General features: G+C 41.4%; 3 protein-coding genes across 3 annotated transcripts; 1 reads left to right on the top strand and 2 right to left on the bottom strand.

Moving 5' to 3' along the window:
- Window positions 1-2,562: 2,562 nt before the first annotated feature.
- On the bottom strand, window positions 2,563-11,188 carry LOC109624180 (soluble guanylate cyclase 88E-like). Its single transcript, XM_020078716.2, has 19 exons — window positions 11,057-11,188; window positions 10,751-10,959; window positions 10,436-10,576; window positions 9,536-9,675; window positions 9,238-9,372; window positions 8,715-8,838; window positions 8,506-8,625; window positions 8,290-8,374; window positions 7,811-7,897; window positions 7,043-7,160; window positions 6,409-6,538; window positions 6,057-6,203; window positions 5,208-5,354; window positions 4,962-5,118; window positions 4,771-4,880; window positions 4,543-4,632; window positions 3,756-3,902; window positions 3,501-3,638; window positions 2,563-3,413 (listed from the first exon to the last, which is right to left on the bottom strand). Exons 2-19 carry the CDS (start codon window positions 10,868-10,870, stop codon window positions 3,261-3,263), a joined length of 2,289 nt encoding a protein of 762 aa, XP_019934275.1. The 5' UTR covers window positions 10,871-10,959; window positions 11,057-11,188; the 3' UTR covers window positions 2,563-3,260.
- Window positions 11,189-12,920: 1,732 nt separating this feature from the next.
- On the top strand, window positions 12,921-18,078 carry LOC109625731 (myozenin-2). The gene is made up of 6 exons (XM_020081144.2): window positions 12,921-13,058; window positions 13,829-13,923; window positions 14,842-15,005; window positions 15,767-15,911; window positions 16,504-16,687; window positions 17,895-18,078. The coding sequence occupies exons 2-6, from the start codon at window positions 13,842-13,844 to the stop codon at window positions 18,076-18,078; spliced, it is 759 nt and encodes a 252-aa protein (XP_019936703.1). The 5' UTR covers window positions 12,921-13,058; window positions 13,829-13,841.
- Window positions 18,079-18,442: 364 nt separating this feature from the next.
- rbm22 (RNA binding motif protein 22) lies at window positions 18,443-23,167 on the bottom strand. Its single transcript, XM_020081129.2, has 11 exons — window positions 22,834-23,167; window positions 21,678-21,731; window positions 21,565-21,594; window positions 21,319-21,451; window positions 21,100-21,200; window positions 20,797-20,969; window positions 20,351-20,551; window positions 20,019-20,183; window positions 19,443-19,531; window positions 19,144-19,272; window positions 18,443-18,917 (listed from the first exon to the last, which is right to left on the bottom strand). The coding sequence occupies exons 1-11, from the start codon at window positions 22,885-22,887 to the stop codon at window positions 18,763-18,765; spliced, it is 1,284 nt and encodes a 427-aa protein (XP_019936688.1). The 5' UTR covers window positions 22,888-23,167; the 3' UTR covers window positions 18,443-18,762.
- Between the last annotated feature and the right edge of the window lie 3,582 nt (window positions 23,168-26,749).

Raw genomic sequence — 26,749 nt, 5'->3', positions numbered from 1 at the left:
AGTCTGCGTTAATGCACTTGCGTGGCACAACAAGATATCAAATCCTCAAGGCCCGGCAGAACAAACTGTGCAGGAAATTACAGGCAGGAAGGCTGACTAATTTTCAGCAGGGAGACTGAAAATGTTTGTTTTATATGTTAATTCTGGAACTGTTACACACACAGTCTCTGCAGCAGGGAGACTGAGTGGAGGCTTACGTGTGGACGCCTTACCACTTATACACATATTAAAACTCTCTCGCCCAGCTGTGAGAACTCTAATCTAAAATAATTATACTTTGTGGGATCAGCTCTGGGTTAAAAATCCTTCAAATGAAACATTGTTTATATACTACTGATTTGAGATGACTTCCTCAGTGCACACTATCTATAAGACAGTCTTGAAGGCCCACGCAGTCCTCTGGTCTCTCCTCACATATTTATCCTTTATGGTGACCTTGGGGAACGATCTGTCCTCAATTCAGCCATTTTGGCTCTACTCAGCTGCAGCTGGATTTAATGGGTCTTTTGTTTCTATTGTCTGGAGCTGTAATTAACCACCTGAATGTTCTCTAGTATTCTCTAACAGCTCGTGCTCTCCTACTCCACAGGAAACGATGTCAATGATTATGTTTTTTTTTTGTCTTATCTGGTATTTATATGCGGGCAGATAACAGCTTCCTGTCTTACTTGCTCAGTGTTACCAAAAGGACTGAATATCAGCACAGCAAATGAGTCATCTCCATGGTGACTAAAAGTTGGAGCAGGTCCTGAAACATTTTTGCAGGCATCAGCCCCTGTTGAGGGAGCACAGCGGGGCTGTGGGACCGATTACAACTTGTACCAAAGCATCATTATGGCTGTTTGAAAGGGACCAGAAGGCACAGGAGCTGGGCCTGTGATGAGAGCGTGTGTTTTGCCGTGTGTTGTTCAGTGTCGTTAACCAACAGGTGGCAGCATTGGAAAGCCTGATCAGTCCGAGGGCAGACGAGGAGGCTGTGCTCTTCACAAAAAAGTGATTTGTCACGTTTTAATAGAACTAATTTTATTTGATGTGTTTACGACTCATGTTTGATTTGACACCTGTATTCCTGCACAGATTCAGAAGAGCACCATTAAATTATAGACTTTATATAAAACAAATATAATATTTGACCATATGCTGGTCGGGCCATGCATTGTGTAGTTAAAAGACTGAACATATTTCATTGCTCTTCCTTCTGTTTAAAATCCCCTGATATCTCCGCTTGTGTTCTGTAAAACATTCTTGAGGCGATATGATGTCAGTTTTATGTTAGTGGCCCTTCAGCAAATGTTGCCATGGTAACACTCCCTGTTATTCGTGGTCCACCAACCTCTCTCATTCAGTCCAGCCCTCCCTCTCTGTGGTCCTCCATTGCTTTCATTTTTCCCAAGCTCTGCTTCATCAAAAGACGCTGCAACAACACAGTCCAGGTAAGAACAAGATTGAGCGCTGACAAAAGACATGATCATCTTTGATAAAGATAATTAACCAGCTGATTTTTAATATACTGTATGGAAGTATATTTCTAAAATGAATATTGTTGAGTTGATTTAACAAGGGTTACATTGCTAATTACTGTATTATGTTGAGACAAAGCCAAAATCCTTTTTGTTTTTACTGTTATTTAGATTGATTTATCATTAGATTAGATTAAACAAACTCCACCTGAATTTGTATCTAAACATAACAGCTGTGCTAAGGTGAATATGAATTTCTACATGTGATAAACCAAAGTAAATTATGAATTTCTCCTTCAGGCAGCTAGAAAGAATCTCAACCCACAAAGGCCACACATCGTCACATCATGCAGGAAGTTGCCCACCTGGCCTCCATGAAGCCAAACCTGCCCAAAGTGACTCCACAGCCCAGTTTCTATGCCTCGTCCTTGAACCCCGGCGCTCTGACCACCACCACCCTGCTCCCATGGGAGGAGTTGCACATGCAAGTGCACACCATCCTGATCACTGTCATTTTTTGCGTGGTCTGCCTACTGCTGCTGCTGGCCTTCGCGTACGCTTTCTGCCTCCACTGCTCTATCAGCTCATCGCCTAAAGACTCGCACAGAGCCAACAGAGGCAGCCCAGACCGCGAGGACGCCACCTACAAGAAAAGTTCATCAGATGGCCCATCAGTGGGGAACGTTGTCTGACCGTGAATCTGGACTAGGATAACTCATATTTGATTTATGTTAGGATTGTGCTATTCTCGGTTTATCATTCATTGCAAGTGTGGATATGGATGTGTTTCGCGGCACTGAAAATTTGATTTGATGTTTATATGAACCTGTTATAACCTAGGAACACTAGGCCACAAAAGCTTAAACACAAGGACATGTATTTTTTACCAGGCGAGGTTGACTGGAGTTCGAGGAAGATGAGCAAACACATGCATGCAAATCATGATGCAGGATAAAACATGTCTCTATGCTGATCCATGGAAAAATGTGTTTAATAAAAAACAAATGTAAAATATATGCAAATGTAAATGTGAGTATGAATGCGAATGCCTCTGAGTGACAAGACAGGACGAACAATAACGAAAGGAACCACAGACAGCCAATATCAGTCATCTCTCTTTATTTTCACTGAGCTGACAAGCGTTTACATTGTGCCGGGGCTGTGGATTTGACGAGACCGAGCTAGAATAATGAATTCAGACGTGAGGAGGGAGAGGGAAGAGAGGGATTTCTTTTCTCCCAGGATGAAACAAGATGTCAAAACTATAAAAAAAAACAGTGCAGGAAATTACAAAGCCTGTGTCCACTGACAGTGAACACTTTTTGGAACTAAAACATTTTACAATACGGGTGCACAGCAAAATCTTTCAGTGGCGATCGCCCTGAGGTGACTGATGTGAGGTATGAATTGGAGACGTGTCTTTTCACTCTGGGAACAGATTGAGCTCCGAGGCAGCTGTTGCAAACAATCAAAGTGTAAAGTTAACACTGATTTGTTTCTGTATTGTCCGAGCTAAATGAGCACTGATGATGATATTTGCTGTGCAGTATTAACGCCACACACAACCACTAGAGATTTCAAGCTTTATAGTCTAGTCCATGTACAAACAACATGTCATCAGAGGTTGCCATGGCATCACCAAAAAAAAAAAAGTCTCCAAGAAGGCAAACAATAACAGTAAAATCCTGCATTTCTATCTGGTGTCGGACCTAACATTCACTGCTTTGAGTGAGTTGTACATAAAGCGCTTCAGAAGCAGTAGAATTACTGGCTATAGCATTAGCTAGCATCCGGTTGGGTTCACGACACAGAGCACATGGCGCTCTTGGAGCTGTGGGAGTCGCAGGAGCTGCTGCGGGACTCCGTGACGGAGTCTCGGCCATCGCACTCGTGCGAGTTCAGTTCCAGGTGAGAATCCTCGAGGCCGTCCTGCAAAGCGTCCTTGTAGTGTGGCTGGGGAGGGAACAGTTCAGGGAATCATCAAATGAGTCATTAAGGCAGCAATCTAGAAATCCTAGAGAGCAAAATATGCCCTCCCACCTTATGAACAGACGTCTCCTCCACGTGGGACTCCTCCATCGACTCCTCCGGGGAAAGGCCCGAAATCTCCATCTTGATGCGATGAGAGCGAATAGACTTGACATCGTCCTTGCCTTCCCCCGCAACCAGAGGGAAAACCTGCAGGCATAGACAGACAGAGACGAGAGGATTCAGAGAGGATGACGGAGGAAATAAAGCAAATGAGACTGAGCACCATTATAGAACATATTAAGCTGAATTTTTTTATTTTTTTACCAGTCCCTCCTCATTTCGCGTGGCCTCAGGGGCTGAGATGTTAGCCTTGCTGATGGTCTGATTCTCAAACTGAGGACACGCTGCCTGAGCATTCCCATCCTTGTCCCTCTTTCCTTTCAACCAGTACGTCTCGATTTCAACATTCCCCTAAAAATGGAGCGTACAGAGGAAAAAAGGTTGGACAAACACAAATATTCATACTGTAATATTCATTGATTTCTGCTGTGGAGGATGGTAAAATAACAGGTGGCAACTTTCCATTAGTTGAAATTCCCTGATGAAAAGTGAGTCACCATTGGTTTCTGAGATTGGCCCCTGCAATCAGTAGCTATAGAGACCTCTGGGAGTACCATTGGTGGCTTTATCACTGACTGTGCACCCTCAAAGTCAGACCCACTGATAAAACAGACTGGCAAATCAACAGGCAGGCTGCCAAACACCAGCTCTGAATACTGAGTGTGCTCACTCCCCAGAGCCAAAACACTGAGTTTTATTTTCAATATTTTTCACACTCTGGAATGTTTATTGTGTGTGAGTGCTGATATGCAAATCATTCATTAGTACAGATTAGAGCCTCAGTGATGGGTCCCACGTAGTTTGTGTGGAGAGAACATGTGTTTAATTTTGAGTGGTGACACACACTTAACACTTACAATACAATTAACGCAGCCATTAACGTGTTCCACATATTACACTGAGGATAAACAAAAGTTCTTTAAATTGAATTAAAATTAACTAAACTAAACTAAATTAAATTAGTTGCTCTGGTGACAGTTCTGATCCTGACCTTGATGGTGATGGTGCCCCTCCTTTCGAAAATGAAGTGACTTCCTTTCAGGTGCTCATAGGTGGCGCTGCTGAGCTGAATGTGCATCTCCTGATTTAGAAAAAATCACAGAAAGGTGGTTCATCTCTTCAGAGTCAGATGATAAATGTAGATATTCTGACTTGACTAAGCCATAACTTGCCTCTCATGTGTCATCAATGTTACTTTCACTAATCTCTTCATCCCTACCTTGCCGTTGCTCTCCATGGCGGATGCGGTGTGGACCGTGTCCCCGTGCAGACCGTAACGTGGCATCTTATGTCCCACCACACCTGCCACAACCATGCCAGAGTGGATCCCTGCAACCACAGCAGCAGGTTGGTTCACTCGATCAAACACGAACATGTACTCACTTACATGTTCAAACACTTTCTACCCACCAACACGAATCTGTATGTGGTTGCCATTGGAGGGATCTTTTAGGTGGTCGATGGAGCGCACCATGTCGAGGGCCATGTCACAAATGTTATGAGCATGGTACTTGGTTTTCTCGGGAGCCCCAGCAACCACCATGTAGGCATCTCCAATGGTCTCAACCTGGAGAGGAACACAACGGCAGCTCTTACACAGGAGCACTATACCTGTGTAAACTGAATTGCACAGAGGACAAACATATACACACAAACCTTGAATACGCGATGCTTCTCGCTGAGCGTGTCAAACAGCGTGTACATGGTGTTGAGCATGGAGACCACCTGCATCGGGGTGATGTGGCTGCAAATGCGAGTAAAACCCACAACATCGCTGAAGAGAATGGTCACATCTGGGAACACCTGGGGGAAAGACAAGATAAGATAATCTTTTATTAGCCCCACAATGGGGAAATGTGTTATACATGTTATATGAACTGCAGCAAGAGTGAAATAGGCATCAGTAAGTAACCTGTAACATGCAATACTAAGGGTAAGGATAATAATACATGAATGTAACAAATATAAAAAAATATAGAAAAATATGAATTACATAAAAAAAGTGTACCGCAGTGGGCAGGAAAGAGGAGAGGATGAAATAATGGAGACTGAACTACAGCTAACTCTGGCTCAACAGCTATGGTAAGGCAGGGAAATAAAACAATATCAATAATTAATGTAATTTATTTTCATCAATATCATTATAACAAGGTCAATGTACATCAATATAATGCTAAGTAATGTGACATTTATCTTTATGATTATCCAGATTATCGATATTGGGAGATATGATATCTTGACATGATTTTGTATTGCTCACCACTAGGTTGTGTTGTGCATGGTCCCAGTAACATGAATTAATAAAAAAAAATTACTGGACCATTTTTGATGTCTGCACTTGACTGCACCATCAAGAGATTTCTCTCAAATTGAATTTGCAGATCTAAAATCAAGTGAATTTAGATGTTTCATAACTGAGATAGTTATTTCTGTTGTTATAGGCACTTGCAGTGTAAAATCAAAGGTGAACCGTGGCCTATATGTGGCGCTATATACAATCCTGACCTCACAAGTGTTCACAGCAGGCTCTCCTTTGCGGAGCCTCTTAGCCACTGGCTTGGGAATCATCCTGTAGAGAAGGTCATCGGTCTTCTTCATCTCATAGTCCAACATCTTCATGCTCTCCTCCAGCTTACTGGACTTCTTCTGCTCCTGCACTCACAATGAGGACGAAGAGAGAGAGAGAAAAAAACACTGTAAGTCTGCATCTATTTTCTTCACCTCAGGTCTGCGGGTGGAAGGTGATGAGCGGCTGCTGGACTGAAAGAAAAAGGCTTCAGAGACACTTTGCATAACACAGAATGACAAGTGAGCTGATCAGATATCTAAAATGCAGCTGCACTTTGGCTCAGGGCACCTGTATGAGAGCTCTCTTCAGCTCCTCTGACTGCTGAGTCCCTGCCAACACCAGATCTCTGCTGGAGTCGTGCATACTCAGGTCATTGATGTACAGGCCGGTCCTGAACATCGCACTCAGACTCTCCATCCTGCACATACACACAGTGAAAAATTAAAGATTGAATGAATGAAAAAAAATTGTTTTGTCAATGCCCGCATGAGGGCATTTACTTGCAAAAACAAAATGTTGCAGATGAGGAGGGAAATGTTTTGGTAATGTACTCTGTGGAAAAACACTCTCAGTTGCAAATTGGTTCCCATTACGCTCACAAGAGCTGCACTGTCTGATTACAGGCTAATTAGCAGCTCATTTCATGCATGGTAAGTGCTGTTCGAATGGGCCCCTGATTTGATTCACTGCCCAGGCTTTTATTTCCAGCACCGTAATTCAGTTTGGCTAGCTCTGCTTTTTAGACTGTTTTACTTTTAAACAGCAGCATTTTAATAAAGATCTGTGTCTATGGCAGCATATGTGTGTGTGTGTGTGTGTGTGTGTGTGTGTGTGTGTGTGTGTGTGTGTGTGTGTGTGTGTGTGTGTGTGCATGCGTGTGTGTGTGTGTGTGTGCATGCGTGTGTGTGTGTGCATGCCTTACACAGGAGTTCCCAGGAAGATGATGGACTCCCACTCTGGCATGTATCTCATTTGTCCTTTTAGTTTCAGGCAGCGGGTCCCATCACCCCAGCTCTCCATCGCATTAGCGCTGTTACCGTCTAAAAGAGGAGCAAATTCAAATGCTAAAAAGAGACAAACATCCAGAGAGGTGTGTGAGGTTAAACTTCAGCAGTAAATAATAACGGAGTAAAAGATGTCATCAGAATGGAAGCAGCAGTTTAGCATTTTTAAAGTGCAAGATCAAAATAGGCTTCTTTCCTTTCTGGCCAACAAGAAAATCAATACCACTCTTGTATCTTTATGTTCAATATGAAGCTATAGCCAGCAGCTAATAAGTGTAGCTAAGCAAAATGAAGCCTCTAATGGGTTTAGGTAGATTTTGGGCCCTACTACTGCTTGGGAGAAAACATTGACTGTATATGCAGATGGATAATGCATCTCCACTTCCTCTCATTGTACATGAAGCCAAAACTAGCTAAGACCACACTAGCTTTTTGCTCAAAGATGCAAACTCAAGTTCAAGCTATGCATGAAAGTTGACAACTTTCAGCAAAAATATAATATTTCCAACTTTAAACTATTCCTTTAAAGTTTGATTGCTTTGTATTTCTTTTTCTTTGTTCAGTTGACTGGTGCATTACTGCCACAAATGTCTCTGTATCTATTATTATGTTTTGTAATTAGAAAGCCAGACTATGTCAATGCTTGTGTCTTTGTATGGTCTATGAGAATTTCTATAGGTCATGACCTTTGTAATCATCTCCAATGATGGACTGGAAAGCCATGAGCTCCACATCGACGTCAGCGGTACGATTGGCATTTTCATAGTCAGAATCTGTGGAAAAACAAGGTCGACTGTCAGAGCCATAAACATACATATCACACCCTCCACCCACCACAAAGAGGGCAGAGATCTGATAATGTTCAATCAATTTAAGTTGAATCAAGACATCAAACAATTCAATTTCCAGCAACTGTGAGAACTCACAACTTTATTTCAGCTGCATTTTCAAAGTTAAATGTTAATGTTTGAGCTCTTGTGGGAGAAGAAGCATCCAATTACCACAAACCTGCTTTTTTTTTTAATAAGTGAAAGTTAAATTGAGCAGGGTTTTTGTGACTGACTGTTTGGAAATTGATCTGACCACACACCTGTGAGTCCTGGCCCACCAGACACACACACACATTCACACACACACCCCTGCAAAATGTTTGCTACACTCTTACTTTGGACTCGGTTGTGAAGGTTCCTCTCTCTTTTCACAGGCTCCTTGGACATTATCTCAAACAGATTGTTAGGGTGGGAGATGATCTGTGTGCAGAACACAAAGTCGGTATTCTCACCTGTTTCAATTTAATATTTAAGATGCATTGAGCAAAGTTTGATCTGAAGTGGCTGAAAAAGATTCAAGTTGTCTGAAATTTGGAAGTGTGATATCTTACCATGTTCCAGGTGAACTCCACTAGGGGGCGAGCGAGCAAGAAGGCATCGTTGATCTTCTTCCCATCCAGATCAGGGAAGACTGTTGACAGGCCCGAGCCCACGTTATGCACCACCATGTCCTGAAGAATCAAAAGAGGGACGGACCGTTCACTCACTTAAAACGTTATTTCGCTCATTAATTTCCCTTGGGAGGCTGAGGAGAGATTACCTGTCTGAAGACAATATTGAAGGGGAAGACCTCAAAGAAGAAGTCTGAGGTAATGGGCAAAATCTCCTGCTCTTCCTCATCCTCCTTCATGATGTAGCGGTAGGCTGAGTTGTCAAAGTTCAGCCTGCATGAACACACAGATCAATATGTTTTCTCAAGTTCAAAGTTGAGTATAAAGTGTGTTTACAGGTTATTTAGAAAAATGTCCCTTTGGCTCAAATATTATCATCTATTTCATTCATAAATTGATGGTACTGATGCATCAATGCACCTGTAGCATGTTACTGTGGTGAACCTGGATCAGATCAATGTGCTTCAAAGTGTGAGATTTTTTACATTTTTCCCAGAGAATAATTCCTGACTCTTGATTAAATAAACCAGGCACATTTTGTGAGCTGATATCTATGAGTGTGCCAAATAAATCGAGCAAAGTCAATATTTTCTTCTTAAATGCAATGGAGGAAAGGTTGTACTTGTTTACTTTTCACCAGTTGGTATAAAAAGCTTGTGTGTGTGTGCGTACCTCATGGTGACGTGGGAGTAGTCTCCGACAATCTGCTCAGACATCACCTCCACTTGGATGTCTGTGTCGTAGAATTGCTTCCCCATCTGCCTCAGCTGACCCATGGCATAGTGCAGGTAGCCTTTACGCTTACTCCTGCAGATCAGAGAGGAGCAAAATCCAATATCTTTCTGAAGAGATTCATGGCACCACCTCGGTATTTTCTGCTCTGTTCTTCTATTTTTACATGTAATGCCTGATAGCCCATCAATCTGACCCACTCCAACCCTCTGCCCTCCTCCTCCTCATTGTCTCAGACCTGTAGTGGAGGGTGACTCCGGTAGCAGACTCCTCCTGGCAGAAGAAGGTCGGGGGCTGCACCTTGGGGTAGCTGAAGCGCAGGTATTCGTGGAGGTTGTCAAGGCCGTTGACAAAGTCACGTACGTGGCGGCCCAACACCTGAGGGTAGAGACAAGGGATGACAGGTGACGTCAAAGAGGGATGATGTTCCTTTTTTAAAGGTATCTTTAAAGGGACGTGTCAGTTTGCTCATGGAAGGGAAACACTGTAAATCACTGTCTGAAAACAATACTATGATGTTAGAGTTCTGATATGGGGGCTGGACATAGAGGCTAATAATGCAATGGTAAATTAACTGAATTTATATATCGCTTTTCAGGTCCTTTTCAGGTTTTCAAAGCCCTTAAAGCACAAGTAATATATCCATTCACATACAGCACTATATGCGTTTTTCTATCACACACAACGACACACCATCGGGTTCAGTAACTTGCTCAAGGACATTTTGCAAAGCAATCTGGAGGAGCCGGGGATTTAACCAACAACCCTCTGGTTACACTCTTTTGTCTGCATGAATCCACTGATAACCTCTCACAAATAAGTAATTTATTTGTAAGATTTTCACTCCTCAATTGCCTCAGGACTTCATGTTTAAGAGGAAATTTTAACATGAAAAACAACACTCACAATAATCAATAAACACTGAGCTGACTGATTTCGTTTTAAAATGTCAGCAGCAAAGAATAAGACATAATAAGAGATATAAGAAACTATGAAAAATATGAGTTTCATTAGTACACCGAAAGTTCTGCAGATACACGCTGTAATTTCACTGTGTATTTGACACCTCTCTCACATATCACATCCACCAGAAGACAACACAGCTCTGACATTTCTGGGTTTTGAGATCTTTTCTCACCTTGAGGATCCTGTCATAGCCGTACTTCCCCACAAAGCCCAGGAAATAGACACCCCAGGAGTTCATCAGCTCATTGTAGGGCGTCCCTGTCACTCCACTGGCTGCCTTTGCAATACGGGGAATCACACTCTCGCTATACACCTGCAGATATGTAGGCATATGTAGACATTATCACTCAAAAACCTTTTATTCTGACATCAGGACTGTGAAGCTGAAAACTAAACAGAGTGGCACATGTCCCTGTAAACACACATTATTATTCTACGCACAGAAACAGTATCACATTGTATTATTCATTTCAGGAGCACATTGTACCTGGTGGGTGACAAAGGAGTGCAGCCTGACATCTGCTCTCTCTCTGACCAGCTTCCACACATCATCTCCGTATGACTCCTTGATGAAGTCGTGAAGACTCTCGCACAGCAGCCCGTACATTATGTCTCCCTGGGTTGAGGCTCAAAGCGAGCACAGTGAAGACAGCTCTCCCAAACTGATTGACTTGCAGTGATCCTCCCAAAAGGCACCTGCAAGCAAATAAGAAAGGTTCAGACTGATGACTTCTTCAGGGCTGCAAGCTGAATTTGAATGCAGCGTTAAGCTATATGTTGAAAAAAAGCTGACTTCTCCTGCTCTCAACGTGACCTGGGAGGTTGGCGATCTTGCTCAGATTAGCCAGCCAAGTAAGGTTTCATCTGAAGGCAAGTGAAACAAATGGTTTTACAGGTGCCCTGATAACACAAGCCCTTGTGTCTGAATGGGCCTCCATTGTTCTGGTGTCAGCTGTCAGCGCCTGGTGGCCGTGCTCCTCTCTCTATGTGACATAAACACACTGCAGAAGCCACCTCTCAAACACAGATGACTCCGGCCGTGAGGATTTGTCCTTCTTCTCTTCTACAGAATTATCAAACACTTGGTAGAATAACTCCTTTTATAATGAATTGTTATCAGATAAAAGAAATAACAGATTGATCCTTACAACTAAAAGCCAATGTTTTCTTTGTTAAAAGAAGGCTGCTAACTGAATGTGGTTTCTTTTTATGAAACAAAATAGCATTTTACCGACTAAACAAAGACACTTGAATAAACTCTTAAAGTGCAGCGACTACTCAGCTTTCACTGTGTGTGTGCAGATGATTTTCTGTGACTCAGGATGACTCCACATTTTGTGTCAGAGGCTGGGAGGCTTCCCACAGGGGGATAGTGACATTGTGGAGCAGGGCAGGTGCAAAATCGATATCCAATCTCAACAGGGATAAAGAAAATGTTTTCCCCCCCCTGGCTCCCGCTGAGCTCAATGAATCAATTTGTGGGGAAAAAGCTGCTCGATAAAGACTAAGTTGAGTTCCAAAAGGGCAACCAAATACTCGGTTAAAGGGCATCACTTCTGGTGTAACACACAAAAAAGAGTTCATGGAGAATAGCCAGTTTCAAAGCATTAATAAATGAACACAAAATAGTTGCCTTAAATTCAATCAAGCTGCACACACTCTGTATTATCAGGTGTTTTTTGAAATCCGATCACACGTGGACAGCTCCGAGTGCGTGTGTTTAAATTTAAAATTTGGCCCCTAACCCTGCGTCTCGTGATAGAATCCCAGATTGGATTTCACTTCCCCACCCTATATGCAAATAAATACATACATGATTTCCGCTCGCAAAGATGCAATGCATAGCTGTATAGGCAGCAAGTAGAAGAATCAAAACAACACACACAATGTGTTCAAAGCAGAGGAAACCTCCACATTCACGTTCACATTGCTAAAAGAATTAAATGGGTTCTTCTCTAACACATCACTCCGATGAGATTTGTGGTAATCCAACCATTAGTTTTTAATCTTACTTGCAATCAATCAAACAAACAGCTGGATGAAAACATAACCTCCTAGGCAGAGGTAAAAATATTGTACTGTCATTAAGTTCTTAAAAAACTGAGAGGTATGTTGAATGCTCGTAACTCATGGCTGTGCAAACCAAATGGACGTCAAGGGTCTCACCATCAAAAATGTTAGGGTTTATCCTTTGACCCCACACTGGAAAAAAGAACCACAAACTCTGATGCAGCAACCTCATCAATTTCACAGCTTCCCCTGTAAAACTGTCTGTGTGTGGGAAACTCATCGAGCGACTAATATATAGCACAGTGGTTACTGAGGCTTTCACGGGTGTAAAGAGAGAAAATAGAAATTGTGTTTATGTGGTTATGTTTGCCGTGGGGATTCTTGGCCTCTCATATTGCTGTCACTGTCTGGACAACAGCTGCTGTGATGCACACACACACGAAGAGGGGATCAGATTTTTATTTTCAAAGCGGCTCGAGGTCAGGATGTAAATCTTTATCCTTGCCCCTTCCCCTCAACAGGCCTTTCATACCATCACCACCCACCCACACCCACCGTCAAACACTCCCTCGATCCATCTTCACTCTCGTATCCCTCTGCTAAAATAAACTGGGTGAGATAAGCTCCAGAGGCATCTCTGGATGAGTTTTATACAAAGCGTCCTTGCTCTGCCGCAGAGTGTCAGAGTGGAGCGAGGAAGCATCCCAGCTCCAGTCCAGGATCAACCACACAACACAACCATCCAGAGGAACTCCCACCAACAGACAGACGGACAGGAGACACAGGTAAGGACTGAACCAGCTAAGGGTTGACTTCCAAATAAGCAGGGACAGAAGGAACTGAGGAGAGTTAAGTTTGGAAGTTGAGTGTTACATAGGTTTGGAAGCCATTGGGTTCTTTAAACAACTGTAATCAAGGAACACATAATATCAAATATTTCTGTGTTGAGAAGAAGCTTTGAAATCTAAACATGCTTGAGCTGTGGTGCAAGTAGAGTAATAATAAGAAATTACATGTTTGAGATTTAATCAGATTATGAGCCAATGCATTACTTCAACAAAACACTGTTACAGTCACACTCGCTTAACAAAATGGGGCTGGACTTGTGACTATAAGATATAATTTAGGACTTTATAATGTGCATAAACATATAAGATAATTTGATCCTATAAAGAACTGTAAATTCATAAAATCATACATTTCTGTGTTGCTGCAGAGGCAGCTTCAAAATGTAAATACTAATGTACTAATAGTAAAATTATTAATGTATTAGGTATTCTAATTTTAGAGATTCAATCAAATTATGAGCAAATCCATTGCTTGAACAAATCACTGTCATAGTCACTTTGATTGAATTGATTTGCCCTTAGTAAGATTCATTATTTCTGACTAAAATATAATTTAGGATTTGTGATTAACAACATACAGAAACGTAGGAGTGTGTTTTTCTTTGGTTTGTCACTAAACTCTAATCTGACTAAAATAAACCAGCTTATACATAAAAGTAGTGTTATAACACAATATAAATAAATCCTTGTGTCTGTGTCCATTGTAGAAAAACAAGGACGATGATGATGCAGTCCAGCCAAAATGACTTGACTAAACAAAGGATGATGAACGCTAAGGCTCTGTCTAAAGAGGCCAAAGGAGGTGAGTGCACTGTGGAAGCATTGGTTGTGTTTTAGACCGTGTCACAACACTGGGAGATAGAACTGTCATACATGTACATAGTATGTGGAGGAAAAACCTAATTAGTTTACGTATTGCATCAACTACTGCCACAGTATGTGAACACAGCCGGGGGCCATCAGATGAAATTGAGCCAAACATCAAAGTGAAATCATGCACCGCCTGGGGACAAGTGGAGCGCGGTACACCCGAATCCCAGGAGAGCCAGTATGTTGTTAAAATTCTCCAGACGTTTCAGCAGGGAGCATCCCAGTTGCTCTGTGTGTTTTTCCTGCTCTGTCCCCTGCACTCAGAAAAATGCAGCTACTCAAGGGTGGCATATGTCCAGACTCCTAATTCTTATAATGTGCAAGGAAGAGGGGCCATCCACTCTTACATTAGTCTTTCATCCAAAGATGCTATTTATATGCCCAGTTACCCATGCAACCTTGGACCACAACAAACATTACACACCTCTTGACATCATCTTGAGGCTATTTCAGACCCTCCTCTGTGACATGATATAACACGAGAAGAGACCCTCAGCAAAAGCTGTGGATACCAACTGAGTGATGCTGTGACGCGGCTTGACTTTTTAACATCAGCCCCCCAGCAGCTGTTGAAAGTTGACAGAATAAGGAAGATCCAAGGAGACATCATGATTTGCCAACAGCCCCTATTAGTCTGCGTTACTTTCCTTCTTCTGCCGTCATTGCTCTTGCGCTAGAACAACTAACGTCATGATGTATTTCAAGGTTGGAGTCATCTGATGCCACGCTACACGGCACAGAAACCCGGGGCAAACTTCTTCACTCTGATGCGGCCATCTTAAAAATGCACAAGGACATTAAATGCATTCACTTATTAAAATGCCTCCATTTGTCTGTCATGTTGTGCAAGGGGGACTGAACCTGGGGAAGAAGATCAGCATTCCAAAGGACGTGATGATGGAGGAGCTGAATCTTCCCTCCAATCGAGGCTCGCGCATGTTTCAGGAGAGACAGAAGCGAGTGGAGAGGTTCACCCTAGAGAACTCCGACAACATGGCTTACAACACCAATAATGTAAGGAAATGACAGACGGCACAGAACACATGAAGACACATCCATTAACCTAAGTGTGCTCTACTTGAACTTCTGAACCTGTGTTTCAATCAGAGTGAATGCATTTAAACAGCTTCTTGCTGTGCTGGGTGTATCTACACTATAATTAATAATCAAGGAAGTTTGACTCCTCCTTTTTGCAGTCTCATTTCTTTGGAGTACGGAAACAGAGTTTTAACATCTGCTAGCCATTAAGTGAAAATAAACAAATGAGCAACATTTTAAAAAGACATACATTTAAACAGACAGGGGCATCCATCCCAAACACATGTTAAGGAGCACTGGCAATTCATAAATGTATGTAAGTACATTTGGAAAAGGCTATGACAACAATGAAACAGCTGAGAGTTTGAGATATCCTGATATTTAGTTTGGAAAAGGTTGTATTTTACACGTCTCAGAATGCACTACAATATCTTTTACAGCGGTTGTGTCAGAATATAAGTTCAGGTGGCAATACATTTTCCAACTGGGGATTCAGATGTTCCAATACAGGAGGTCACAGAGTAATGCAAAGTTGGATACCTGGTCTTCTAACTTTCAACTTCTTTCAAACTCACTTGAGCTCAAGCTGAGATTTGTCCAAACAATGGAAAGCGTGAAAGAAGGCAGTCCTCCTGACATATAAACATAATCTGATGTTTCGTCCCCTTTAACAAAAACTGTCTTACAGTATATTTGAAGTAAATAACTTCACAGAAATCAAACTTCGCCCCCCTCAGGTCCATCTCGATGCCACTCAAATCATCTCAGAGCCTCAAGGAGGGAAAGAAAACCAGGCTTTCTCCATCCCTGGTAAGCACAGCCTGGTCCTGAACCTACAGAAGACTGTAGCAAAGAAGGGCAGTCCTGACGTCATTGCTCCAGGTACATGGTTGTACATGATGTACATGTATGATGAGGGGATAGCCACCGACTAGTTCCCCGCCAATGCTAGACAAAGCCAGCACTTGAGCAATGCATCTCACTTTGATTGGCTACTGGTTTTGCTTTTAAATGGAAATGTTTTGAGCAAATAAATAGATTGTAATTATTATTGCCAGTGCTCGGAGTGTTGGCAGTTTGTACAGAGCTATTATCTGTGAGCATCTTTGCTGAGAGCTGTTGTGTATTTGCTCTTACATAAGGTGCCGCTTACAGTCTGACTGACAGTGAGACGCTGAGCTCTTTTTATTATCAGGGATTCACACTGAGATCCAATTACTGTACTTCCTATTGTTGTAGACAGTAGTGACACAAAGGATATTTGATATGTAAATTAAATCTGGTGTGTGTTTATTTATTTCAGTATCTAGTAGGTTTTGTAATTAAATTAAAAAACACAGGGATGATCATTTTTTCTCGACAAAGGAGACCTTACTTTAGTTTGCTTTGAATTTAATAGAGTAACACAGCTTTCACTTTAACAATAGTGTTGTGTCCTTTATGCTCACTGACATGAGATTTTTATTTGTGTCAGGTTATACTGGCCCCCTGAAGGAAATCCCTCATGAGAAGTTCAACACAACAGTGATCCCCAAATCCTACTCCTCCCCATGGACGGAAGCTTTGGGAACCAACGAAGAGCTCCTGAACGCCCTCAATACCCAGCTGCCCCAGCTCCCACAAGGGCGCCAGCCCGCCAACTACAGGAGCTTCAATAGGTAAACGTTGTCTGCCTCACTGCCCAGTTCATCCAAATAAATCATAAACCGCTCAATCCTGTTCAGTGGGAAGCACCCGTCTTCAAATAGACCCACAGATGACCTCACCGTGTCATCCATCACCATCATCCCTCTCCCTCGGCTCCACTCCATGTTTCCACAGTTTGAAAATTAATCCAGTCTCTGGCTCGCACCTCCTTGAATTGTGGCTATGCGATGGCTATTTTGAACTCTGGCTCTTGAAAGATGATCCACTCAAGGCTGGGAGCTTTTAATGTCCCCAGAAGACTGATTGTGCAGGAAAGGGAATCACCTTTCTCATGGCACACAAGGAATTGCATCACATCAGCGAGGCAGAAAAAAGGTTAGGCTTGGGCAGAGGAAGAAATGGACAATGTATGAAAGACAAGTTCAGACTGTGGTCATTTAGGCTGTCAATCAACGAAGTTTGTGGGATTTAGGATTATCGTGAAATTGTGAAGCTTTAATTAAACCTGAACACAACAAATGGTCAAATTAGCTGTGGCTCAGGAGGCAGAGCCTTTCAACACAGAGCCTCTGGAAATTATATATCTCCCAAAAGCGTCCCTAATGCTGGTTGACAATATTAAATTCAGATTTGCATTAAATAGCGGCTCCTCCACTTTCAGTATAATTACTGAAACCAACATGTCCTACCCATTCCCTTTTTAATTTGTTAATTTCAAAGAGAGGAGTCTCTGGCAAAAATAAGTCATTAGATTTTTTAAGTACTTTTGAAAAACAGTTTCTTCTTTTAATAATTTTTTTGAATCCCTCTAATAGAATAATAAACTTGTGTCAAAGCACATTGACAATTGAGCTTGAGAAGTAAAAAATGAAAAAGCCAAACAATGGGGAACAATTTTAGTAAATTTGAATTGAAATAAGATTAGCCGAACAAAAAATAAAAATATGACAAAATTAGTAGGATCCGAGCTAGAAATCACAACTATAGAATGTGTCTTTAAAAAGAGGAAAAGGACTTTGCCAGATATAAAATTCCATGTCATGTTAATACCAAGTTTATTAACATTACATATTGTGAAATAGCCTCTGGACATCACCAAAAACTCTATGCCAAAAGAAAACTACACAAAGATGCGGAATATCTCCCTTTCCCTGTCATATATTTCCAGTAACGTGACACACGGAGTCTGCTTGGTAAGAGCCTTTCATTGTTTTTCAGATCTGCCATGCCATTTGGGGGTGCTATGGCCAGCAAGAGGGTGACACCGCTCATTGACTTCGAGGCAATCGAATCTCAGAACCTGCCTGGCGTCGCCCTGGACCGCATGTGCAGAAGACCCAACTTCAACAGAGCACCCAGGGGATGGGGAGTCTATTACAACCCTGAGTCTAACGAACTATGAAGGACTGATAAGAGAAAGACTATAAAGCGCTGATCTATGCTTGCACTTCTCCTACGGCAAAAATGATCCTCCTGTTAAATAGTGGGCACTATAGGTGGTGGTGGGGTGAGCACTGTGAGGACTGCTATGCTGCTATAGTAATGTGTCGCTGCTGAGTGGATTGACCAGCTGAGAAAATATCTGGATTCTAGAATCTGTTAATTACCACAGTAGAGTCCAGGACAATACTGCCACAGGCTTTTCAGTCTGACCTATTTCTATTCTTCACCAAAGACTCATATCTTCCCACAAATGGCTTTACTTTTTTCTCCACCACCCACACAACACAAAACATAAATGATGAATTATACGCACTATGAAATGATTCATGACAAAATTTGAGTCCTTTTAATGAGTGAAAACACCATACAAACAAAGCCCAACAATAACAAAGACAAATAAAAAAAGTCAATGAAACTGGAAAATTAAAGTTTTTAAAATGTTCCTAATGTGATGCTTTAAACAAGGAGACAAATACATGTTTTACCTAATGTGTTTATTTTTCATATGTACAACAGCTCTGATCACATCAGTCCTTTAAAAATGTGGATCACATTGGTCAGAACTCTTATGTTTGAAAGCACCTGAAACAGGTTAACTGGAGAAAAAGAATGAAACCTAATCACAGTATGATTTCACTGCAAGCTAATCTCCATGGCGTGAGCCATGTGCTGCATGGGCACCCATGCGCTGAGGATCTTGGGAGGGGTAGTGAATTTGACCGGGAGGTCTCATGCTCATTGGAGGGGGCATAGGTGGAGCCATGTGACCCATGGGGTGAAACATTGGAGGCCCGAAACCTAAATGAGCAGATGAAAAAAAAATTGGAATACAGCATTAGGTATTCACCTTTTCTCACTGTTTCTATAATTTACTTATAATTAATAATAGCTGATGATCACAAAACTAAATACCAGTATAAAATGAATGAGATGACCTAAATACTTATTTCATATTTGATAGAAATCGTATCTTGCTATAGACGTGATGTAAGCTGCATTTGTGAGATCAAGGTTATAATATTACCTGGGGGAGGTGGGTTTATTCCTGGCGGTGGGGGCAGAGCTATGTTCATGACAGCAGGAGAAGTGCTCGGGTCCAGGTTGAAGTAATTTGCAGGGGCCTCTTCATCCAAAGCTGGCGGTGGAGGAAGAGCTACAGCACAGTAAGAAGACAAAGAATGAGTAAAGACAAACAATAAAATATGTTTCAATAGAAGTATTTATTTTATTTATGTACATCAGGATTAAAATTCAGAACATCATATGGCTATGTAATTATATTACGTCAACTTATTTAAGCTATCACTGTGTTTACAGACTCACCTCCAGGCAGTCCAGGTACAGGATCAAGTCTGGTGCCCATCTCGCTCACACCATCTTTGATACCCTCCTTTCCTCTTGCTGCCTGAGACCTTAAATACACACAAACCATACAAGTTGTAAATATTCATCACACCACTCTGTTAAATAGCTCAGCAGAAATGTGCCAAAAGCAGAAAATGAAAAGTGCGCCACTCTGTTGCTCTAAATCTTTGTTGTTGTAAAAACCTTACAGTGTGTATAAAAATACTGATCTCAGTTTCTAAGTTGTGACTGTGATGATAATTAATTAGTAATTTCAAAACACGCACCCTCTGAGTACTACCTGGTGTTAATGAGCAAATTATCACTTTAAACCTTCACTTCACCTCTCAAGTAGCTCTGCTTAGTGAAGCGTATGTAAGCTAATATATGTAACCAGATGGCAGAGGAGTAGTTTTGGTTGGGAATCCCATTCTCCGGGATTTACCATTCTGGATTTGTGTCCAGAAAATACATGAGCTTCTGATAATGGATTCTGTGTCCGGTCAGAGATAGAAACAGCAAAGCTTAAATTCACCATCTCAATCAACCTCTTACCTTCCCCATTTGACAGTGAGCCTTCGTCCATTAATGATCAGTTTGTTAAAGGACTTCTCTGCAGCCGTTTCAGCAGACTGTCGTGTGGCAAACTGGATGAAGGCACATTGCTGCCTCTGGACGATGGTAATGGTACGAATCTCACCAAACTGGTAAAAGTGACTCCTGTAATGATATAGAAAAACGTCAAATAGCACCATAACACTGGATATTAAGCTTTAAAATTGTAATAACAGTGATTGCATCGTCTACAGTATATCTACAAAAAAAGTTAAACTTGCTCTTTGTGGACAAACACAAAGTTGTGTAAGAGTCTGTTATGAGGTGCTTACTTGAGGTCTCCATCTGTGACAGTATCTCCCAAACCCCCAATGTAGAGGGTGGAGATTGACTTGTCGTCAGGTGGGTCAAGTCGTGGCATGGTTGAGGCCCTTTTCAGCAGCTTGTCTGCTACAGGGTCATTGATACCGTAGTAACGGTCTTTTATGTTCTGGTCAGCCAGAGGGTCGTCAGGATCTGTGGGCTTCTCATGCCTTTGTGAAAAAAAAAGGAGAATATAACAGCGGAACAGCCGAAACTTATTAGGAAGTTAAACTGAGCCATTAGAACAAATCAACCCATTTGCCTAGTAGTAGCGAGTACTCAGAAAAATGTAAAATTCAATTCATATTATCAATATAAGAAACAATCGGTTCCAGAATTCACAATTAATCTCACAGTTTCAAATTCTCCCCTAATTCACAGCATCTGTAGCCTGTTTCATTAAGTGTCAACTCACCTATAGGGACACTCCTCCCCTCTCTTACACTCTCCCTTCACCCAGAAGGAGCAGATGTGTGGCCGGTTCCTCTTGTAATATGGTGTCGTGCGGGCCAGTTTCAGCAACATATCACTGGAGCTGCTAGCCTTACCTAGCTGGCCCACCGGCCGTGTGCCATCAGAATTAGCTATCTGGGAACACAAATGTCCAAATATGAGATCAATGACAGATTTAAGTTAAGGGTGTCCTTAATTTAGCAAACATTTTTAGGTGAGACAAAACTCTTGGTGCCATTTGGCAAGCGTAAAAAAACAACTTTACCTCTCTCTCCATGTTCTGAGTGTAGTACTCTTTGTTCACATCTGACTTAGGAACCTCATCCTTAACAGAAAGCCCAGTGTCTCGGACCTGGATAGGCAAACCTGTGCAACACAAAGTGTTAGGGTTTAAGCTCACATAGATATGTGCTTCAACAAACCATAGTTGGACGCAGACCATATTACATTTACAGATTAAAATTAGTCACTTCCACAGACTCACCATATTCCAGGTCGAGCAGACATGTCTGACAAACATTCTTCATTTTGCTACAGGTCTGACAGACCTCTGTCTTCTTAAAACGCATCCTTGTCCCTGGACACCATCGAAACACAGTGAAGGGTCGAGCACAGATCTGAAGTGCAAAGACAGAAAATGTATAAATATTCTTACATGCAACAGTGTAATGTTAAGAACATGTGATTTGTGCTGCATAATCATGATTTGAAATATGAATACAAAAGATACCTTGCATTCTTTCCCATACTTCTCCTTAGTCTGTAATACAAAGCACAAATTCATTTTCCACCCCAATGAATTTACCTCCACTTCATTGCAATGACAAAGTAATGCTCACTCACCATACGGATGTAAGGATTTTCTCCTAAACATGTCTGACACAGAATTGGAAAATCCTGAAGGACAAAGAAAAAGTAGATGTTAATTTATTTAAAAAAGTTCCACATCAGTTACAAACCCAACATGTTTGTGAAGCAGTAACTTGGCCTAATTCTGGGTTTCAATTTCTTCTGTGGGCATCTTAGTGAAGATGCATGTGTGGCATGACTTGCTCACTCTGACTTTGCCATCTGTTGAAGGATGCTGTTTCACTCTGAGTGCTAACTGCAGAAAATGACCTTGTGTTAATCCGACCCACTGATGGCATCAGCCAAACACCTAAATATAAGCAGCTCTTATGGCACAAACGTCATCTTCATTGTCTAAGGTTGCAACGGTTTATATTCTGATGTCTTGATAAAACCAACATTGGTCACAGGCCAAGTTGGGTCGAGTCTCAGGAGAGAGAAAAATCATTTGATGCCTTATATAGTAGGGTTGGTGGACATTTAAGTGGTCGGTGCAAGAATATAGGTACTTCAAGCACAATCAGTGCAGTGAAAAGCAAGATCTGGTTGTCGTGTCACATCCTCAACTTAGCTCAAACTCTTGATTACAAGAATGATGCTCTTGACACAGACCACAATTCTGCGATATTTCCGTTAATCTAAGAGCCACGTTCGGATATGTTCTCGTCAGATAAGCGGGTCTTCTCATCATAACGGCTGGTAGATAGATAGATGTACTATATTGATCCCAATTTGCCTACGTTTTATTGTTGTTAGCCTGCTAATGCTAGGCTACTTCAGTCCAGTTAGCTATAGCAGCTAACTGTAGCTTAATGCGCGTTTACATTCCAGTGACCGATAGTTAATTCTGAGCCCAATCAAGTGACACAGTACAACATATGTAGCTCAGTGTAGCTGGTTTCCGATGAAACTGTGGTTTATACTTTTAATTATGGTTAGCGCCGAGGCTAACACCGACATGCTAATAACGCGATAGCCACGCTTCGGCTACTAGCTCAATGGGGAGCTAACAAGCTACCGGGCAAATCCACCGTGTTTGTGGTGAGCGGCTCGGCTTTACGAACACGTTCATTTCTAAAACATAGCGAGACCAATGTTGTGTTTCAGTCGCACTCCCTGTTGTGAACACCGTGATGTCGATTAAACGTACCGCGTCTTCCCAGTTCTGTCTGTTGTAGGTGTTGGATCCCAGGGACGTCGCCATTTTACAGAATGTGAGCCAACAGGGCCAGTGTCCGGACCACAATGCACCGCGGCAGAGAGCAACGCTTCACCTTAAGGTGTCGCCCTGTTTCAAGATGATGCTCAGTGCGATCTCTTCAGTCAGACAAATACTAACTGGGGCTGCGAGCAGCTCTGTGCGGGCCCGAGCACTTGTGATCTCCGGACCTGATGCGGCCGCGTGGGAGGGTGCACAGGGACCGGGCGGAACGGCTGCGTGTTGCGTGCGTTTTGCGCATTACGGGAAGTTTAAACGCGTCACTTCCTTCGTCCGTCACGCTCCGCAGGACCATGGCCACTAAATTCGCATGACGATCCACGACATCAGGTGCAGGCCACACGGAGGAAATCTAATGTAAATCGAATTAAGGTTGTAAAACGAGGCTTACCTCCTTTTGGCATTAGGTGGTGCTGTCACCTATATAGATCTGTTCAGTTCAAAAACACTGTTCGGATCATTTAAATCTTTCACCTTTGCAACAGTCTAGACATCATCAGGAATCTGTGACCACTGACACTGACATTAAAGCAAACTGACAGCAAGGAAGGATTTGCATAATTAATCATTTGAAGTGTTGTTTTATATAAAGCCTGGATGGAGTTAAATAGTAAGTCACCGTCATCTTAACCATTTAACATGGGTTAAGTGACCCAGCTCAGTCTTTATTTTCTATATCTTTGCAGTGAATGAATTTCATCATTCAGTGTTTAAGATATTTCCTATTAACTTGTTTTTGATCAATGCTCAGTGGGATTACAACAATTTTATTTTCACCCTGATCAGTAGGTGGCACCATGACCCTGAGTTAATTTTGACATATGGAGCGGTTCAGGCCGGAACTCTGATCTTAGGTGAGTATTTTGGGGCTGATTGGACAATGCACAGTAGAGTCACAACATGTGATGTACAGTAGAACTTTTAATAACTTTGAATCTCCATGGAGTTGAGATGACACTCAACTGGACATGACACAACAATTTAAACTTTATCTGATGAAAGCTCTATGAGAAGTTTGTCAAAATAAGTGTGTAATGTAAATATGTGTAAATGGTCAAAATGGCCACTTAATTCAAAATGGTCAACTCCACAGTGACATGTGACATTGGACGCCACGCCACCAACACAGTGTTTGACGAAAACTCACAGTTTCCATATGGCTTTAAATTTGAGTTAGTTTTGATTTCCATCTTGTTAAGATGACACTCACCAAATTTAAAGTTGATCTGATGAAAGCTCTAGGAGGAGTTCGTTAAAATACACAATGTGTAAAAACGGCCAAAATGGCCGCAAAATCCAAAATGGCCAAGTTCTTATTGGGTTAATCAAATTGATGCCAGGGACTTTTTTTGTTCCGGTCATGATACACCAAAATTCGTGAAGATCGGTTAATCCAGATGGAATTACTGTGTTTTAGGGGGCGCTGTTGAGCTATTTCGCCACACCCATTTAAAATTACTCCAGTACATTTTCATCAGGCCTGACACACCTGCAAAATTTGGTGAGTTTTTGAGTATGTTCAAACCATCATAAATGTGATTAATTTTCCTGAATAATCAACTCAGTTATCAATATTAAAATAATGGACAATCTGGTCAAAAATTATATCACAACAAACGTTTCAGTGATGGTGTATATTAATCGTAATTATAATTATCACATTATTATTTCTTCTGAGTTTAAAGACTGATTTTTGAGTGGTTTTAAAATCCTTAAAATTTTACAAATCTGAGGTAGATCAATTATGTGTTATACCTCCTCACTGTGCACAATGTAAAAGCGATATATTGATAAATATTGAAAATCTTTTATTTTGCTATTGATGAAAATTGCAATGAGATAATTATTCATTCATTTTATTGCCCTGCCCTAATTTTATACAGTAAGCTGTTAAGAGGAGTTCTGCATATAGAGTTTTACATTATTACTACATGTATGTTTGACCCAGCTGAATTCAAAATAAAATTTTAATTCAACATGTAACAAAGCAGCCTACTAATCTGTGGTGGTGCAACTACTACTAGACTGACTGATGGGCTGGTGTGTATGAGTCCGTGTAAGCCAATTGTGTGGTCCACTTACAGTTTATCTACCCACCTGTTCCAAATCAGGTCAGGGTGTCTTTACTGTGTGAAACTCCAATTAGCAGAGCGACGGATCTTTGAGATTACGGATGGGCATTGAGCCTCTAATGTTTATTTAAGGTCAGGCCAAGGTTGTGGAGTCAAAAGACAGGGATCAGATGCAGGCCTGAAGAGCTGGCAACTCTTTTATACTGCAGCTGCCATCCAAGAGGTCATAATGGAAAGTCTACTGTGAATAGCATCATATGTAAATGAAAAGAAACATCACTATTCTCCTCTGTTGCTTTTGATGTCTGATTCAGATGCAGTGATTTCAAGCTATAATCAGCTGCATCATGATCATCAGCTCACATGCGCATTGATCAACAGTTGCTTCTGTGATCATATTTCCTGAACTAAAGGTTGAACTTGAATGTCCTCCTTCAATTTCTCTAGTCTGCGTTTTGCCCTGTGTTTCCTGGGACACTAAAGTAAACTTTGTGGGCATCGCCTCCTTTGTCTTAATGAGTCGTGTGACCCTGTCTCCTCTATCATGTGATGCGGATGAGACAGCCAAAGCTGTTTTAAAGGACGGCTTTGTCTTGGATTTAGCCGCTCCATAATCAAAATCACCAACGTCATGAGTTACAGGGTCAGGGGACATGGAGGTGTCCCACTACATTGTAGCTGCACCATGTTTTAGACCTCAGTCAAAACAAACTGGCGTCAAGGGTTGTGATGTTTACACCAGAAACTCACCATAGTTTACATAGGTTACACAACATTTCTCATTCATCAATACTCTGTCACTATATAACTATGTTTGTTGTTCGTTTTTTGTGGCAATAATAATCATCATAAATATTGTTATATTTTGACATATTCAATATTGTGTATTAACCTCTAAAGATGATTAAAATATTCAGTAAAACTGTATCAGAGGAAAATTTAATTTCTCCGGAGGAAAAGTAGCAGTCCGTGAGTATTATAAGACCACAATTATAGAATACAAAGAGATATAACATTTCCTAAGGGAATATTAGGGTGATTTTGATATTAGACAATGTGTCCACAACTGGTTAAAGCCTACAAATAGTCCAGAGAGATAGATAAATATTGAGAGAGATAGATAGATAGATAAATAGATAGATATTTTATTGATCCCAAGGGAAATTTAGGCATCCAGCAGCACATAAAACAGTCAAACACAAGGGCATAAGAATAATAAAAGGTCAATATGAGTCACTGTAAAGAAATGTGTGCTAATATGATACTGACAATACACTCTAAGTATAAGGTGATTGAAAGACACAAGTAACTGTACTGAAAGATAAATAAGTGAAGCTATACAATGTTTTGCATTAGATTAACATAGTGTGTAAACTTATGGAACAGCAGATGTAAGTGTATTTGAAAAAAGTAAAAACAGAGCAAAAATGAAATGTAACATATAAAACTAAAGATATCATTTTTTAAATTTAAAATACAATAAAGATAAACAAAAATGTGACAACAACATTTTGGAAGGGATCAAACTGTGCAGTCTGTGTGATGTGGTGAGTTGCTGTTCCTATAAGAGACAGGAATAATAAACTTTCTCTGTAATCACAGCACAATTGAATTCTGCATGTACAGAAATAACTCGCAAGGTAAACTGATAAGCTTCAGAGCATTAAAACCCTGCACAGACCCACCACACGTTTCTTTGTGGAGTTGTGTGTGTGGTGCACGCTCGCATGTGTGCGCGTATCAGTCATAAATGCGCTGTGCTGGCGCCTCCTGTC

The sequence above is a fragment of the Paralichthys olivaceus genome, chromosome 9, assembly GCF_024713975.1.
Source record: "Paralichthys olivaceus isolate ysfri-2021 chromosome 9, ASM2471397v2, whole genome shotgun sequence".
Classification (NCBI taxonomy): Eukaryota; Metazoa; Chordata; class Actinopteri; order Pleuronectiformes; family Paralichthyidae; genus Paralichthys; species Paralichthys olivaceus.
Note: the sequence above shows the minus strand (reverse complement) of the source record. Positions and strands in the feature narration are given on the sequence as shown.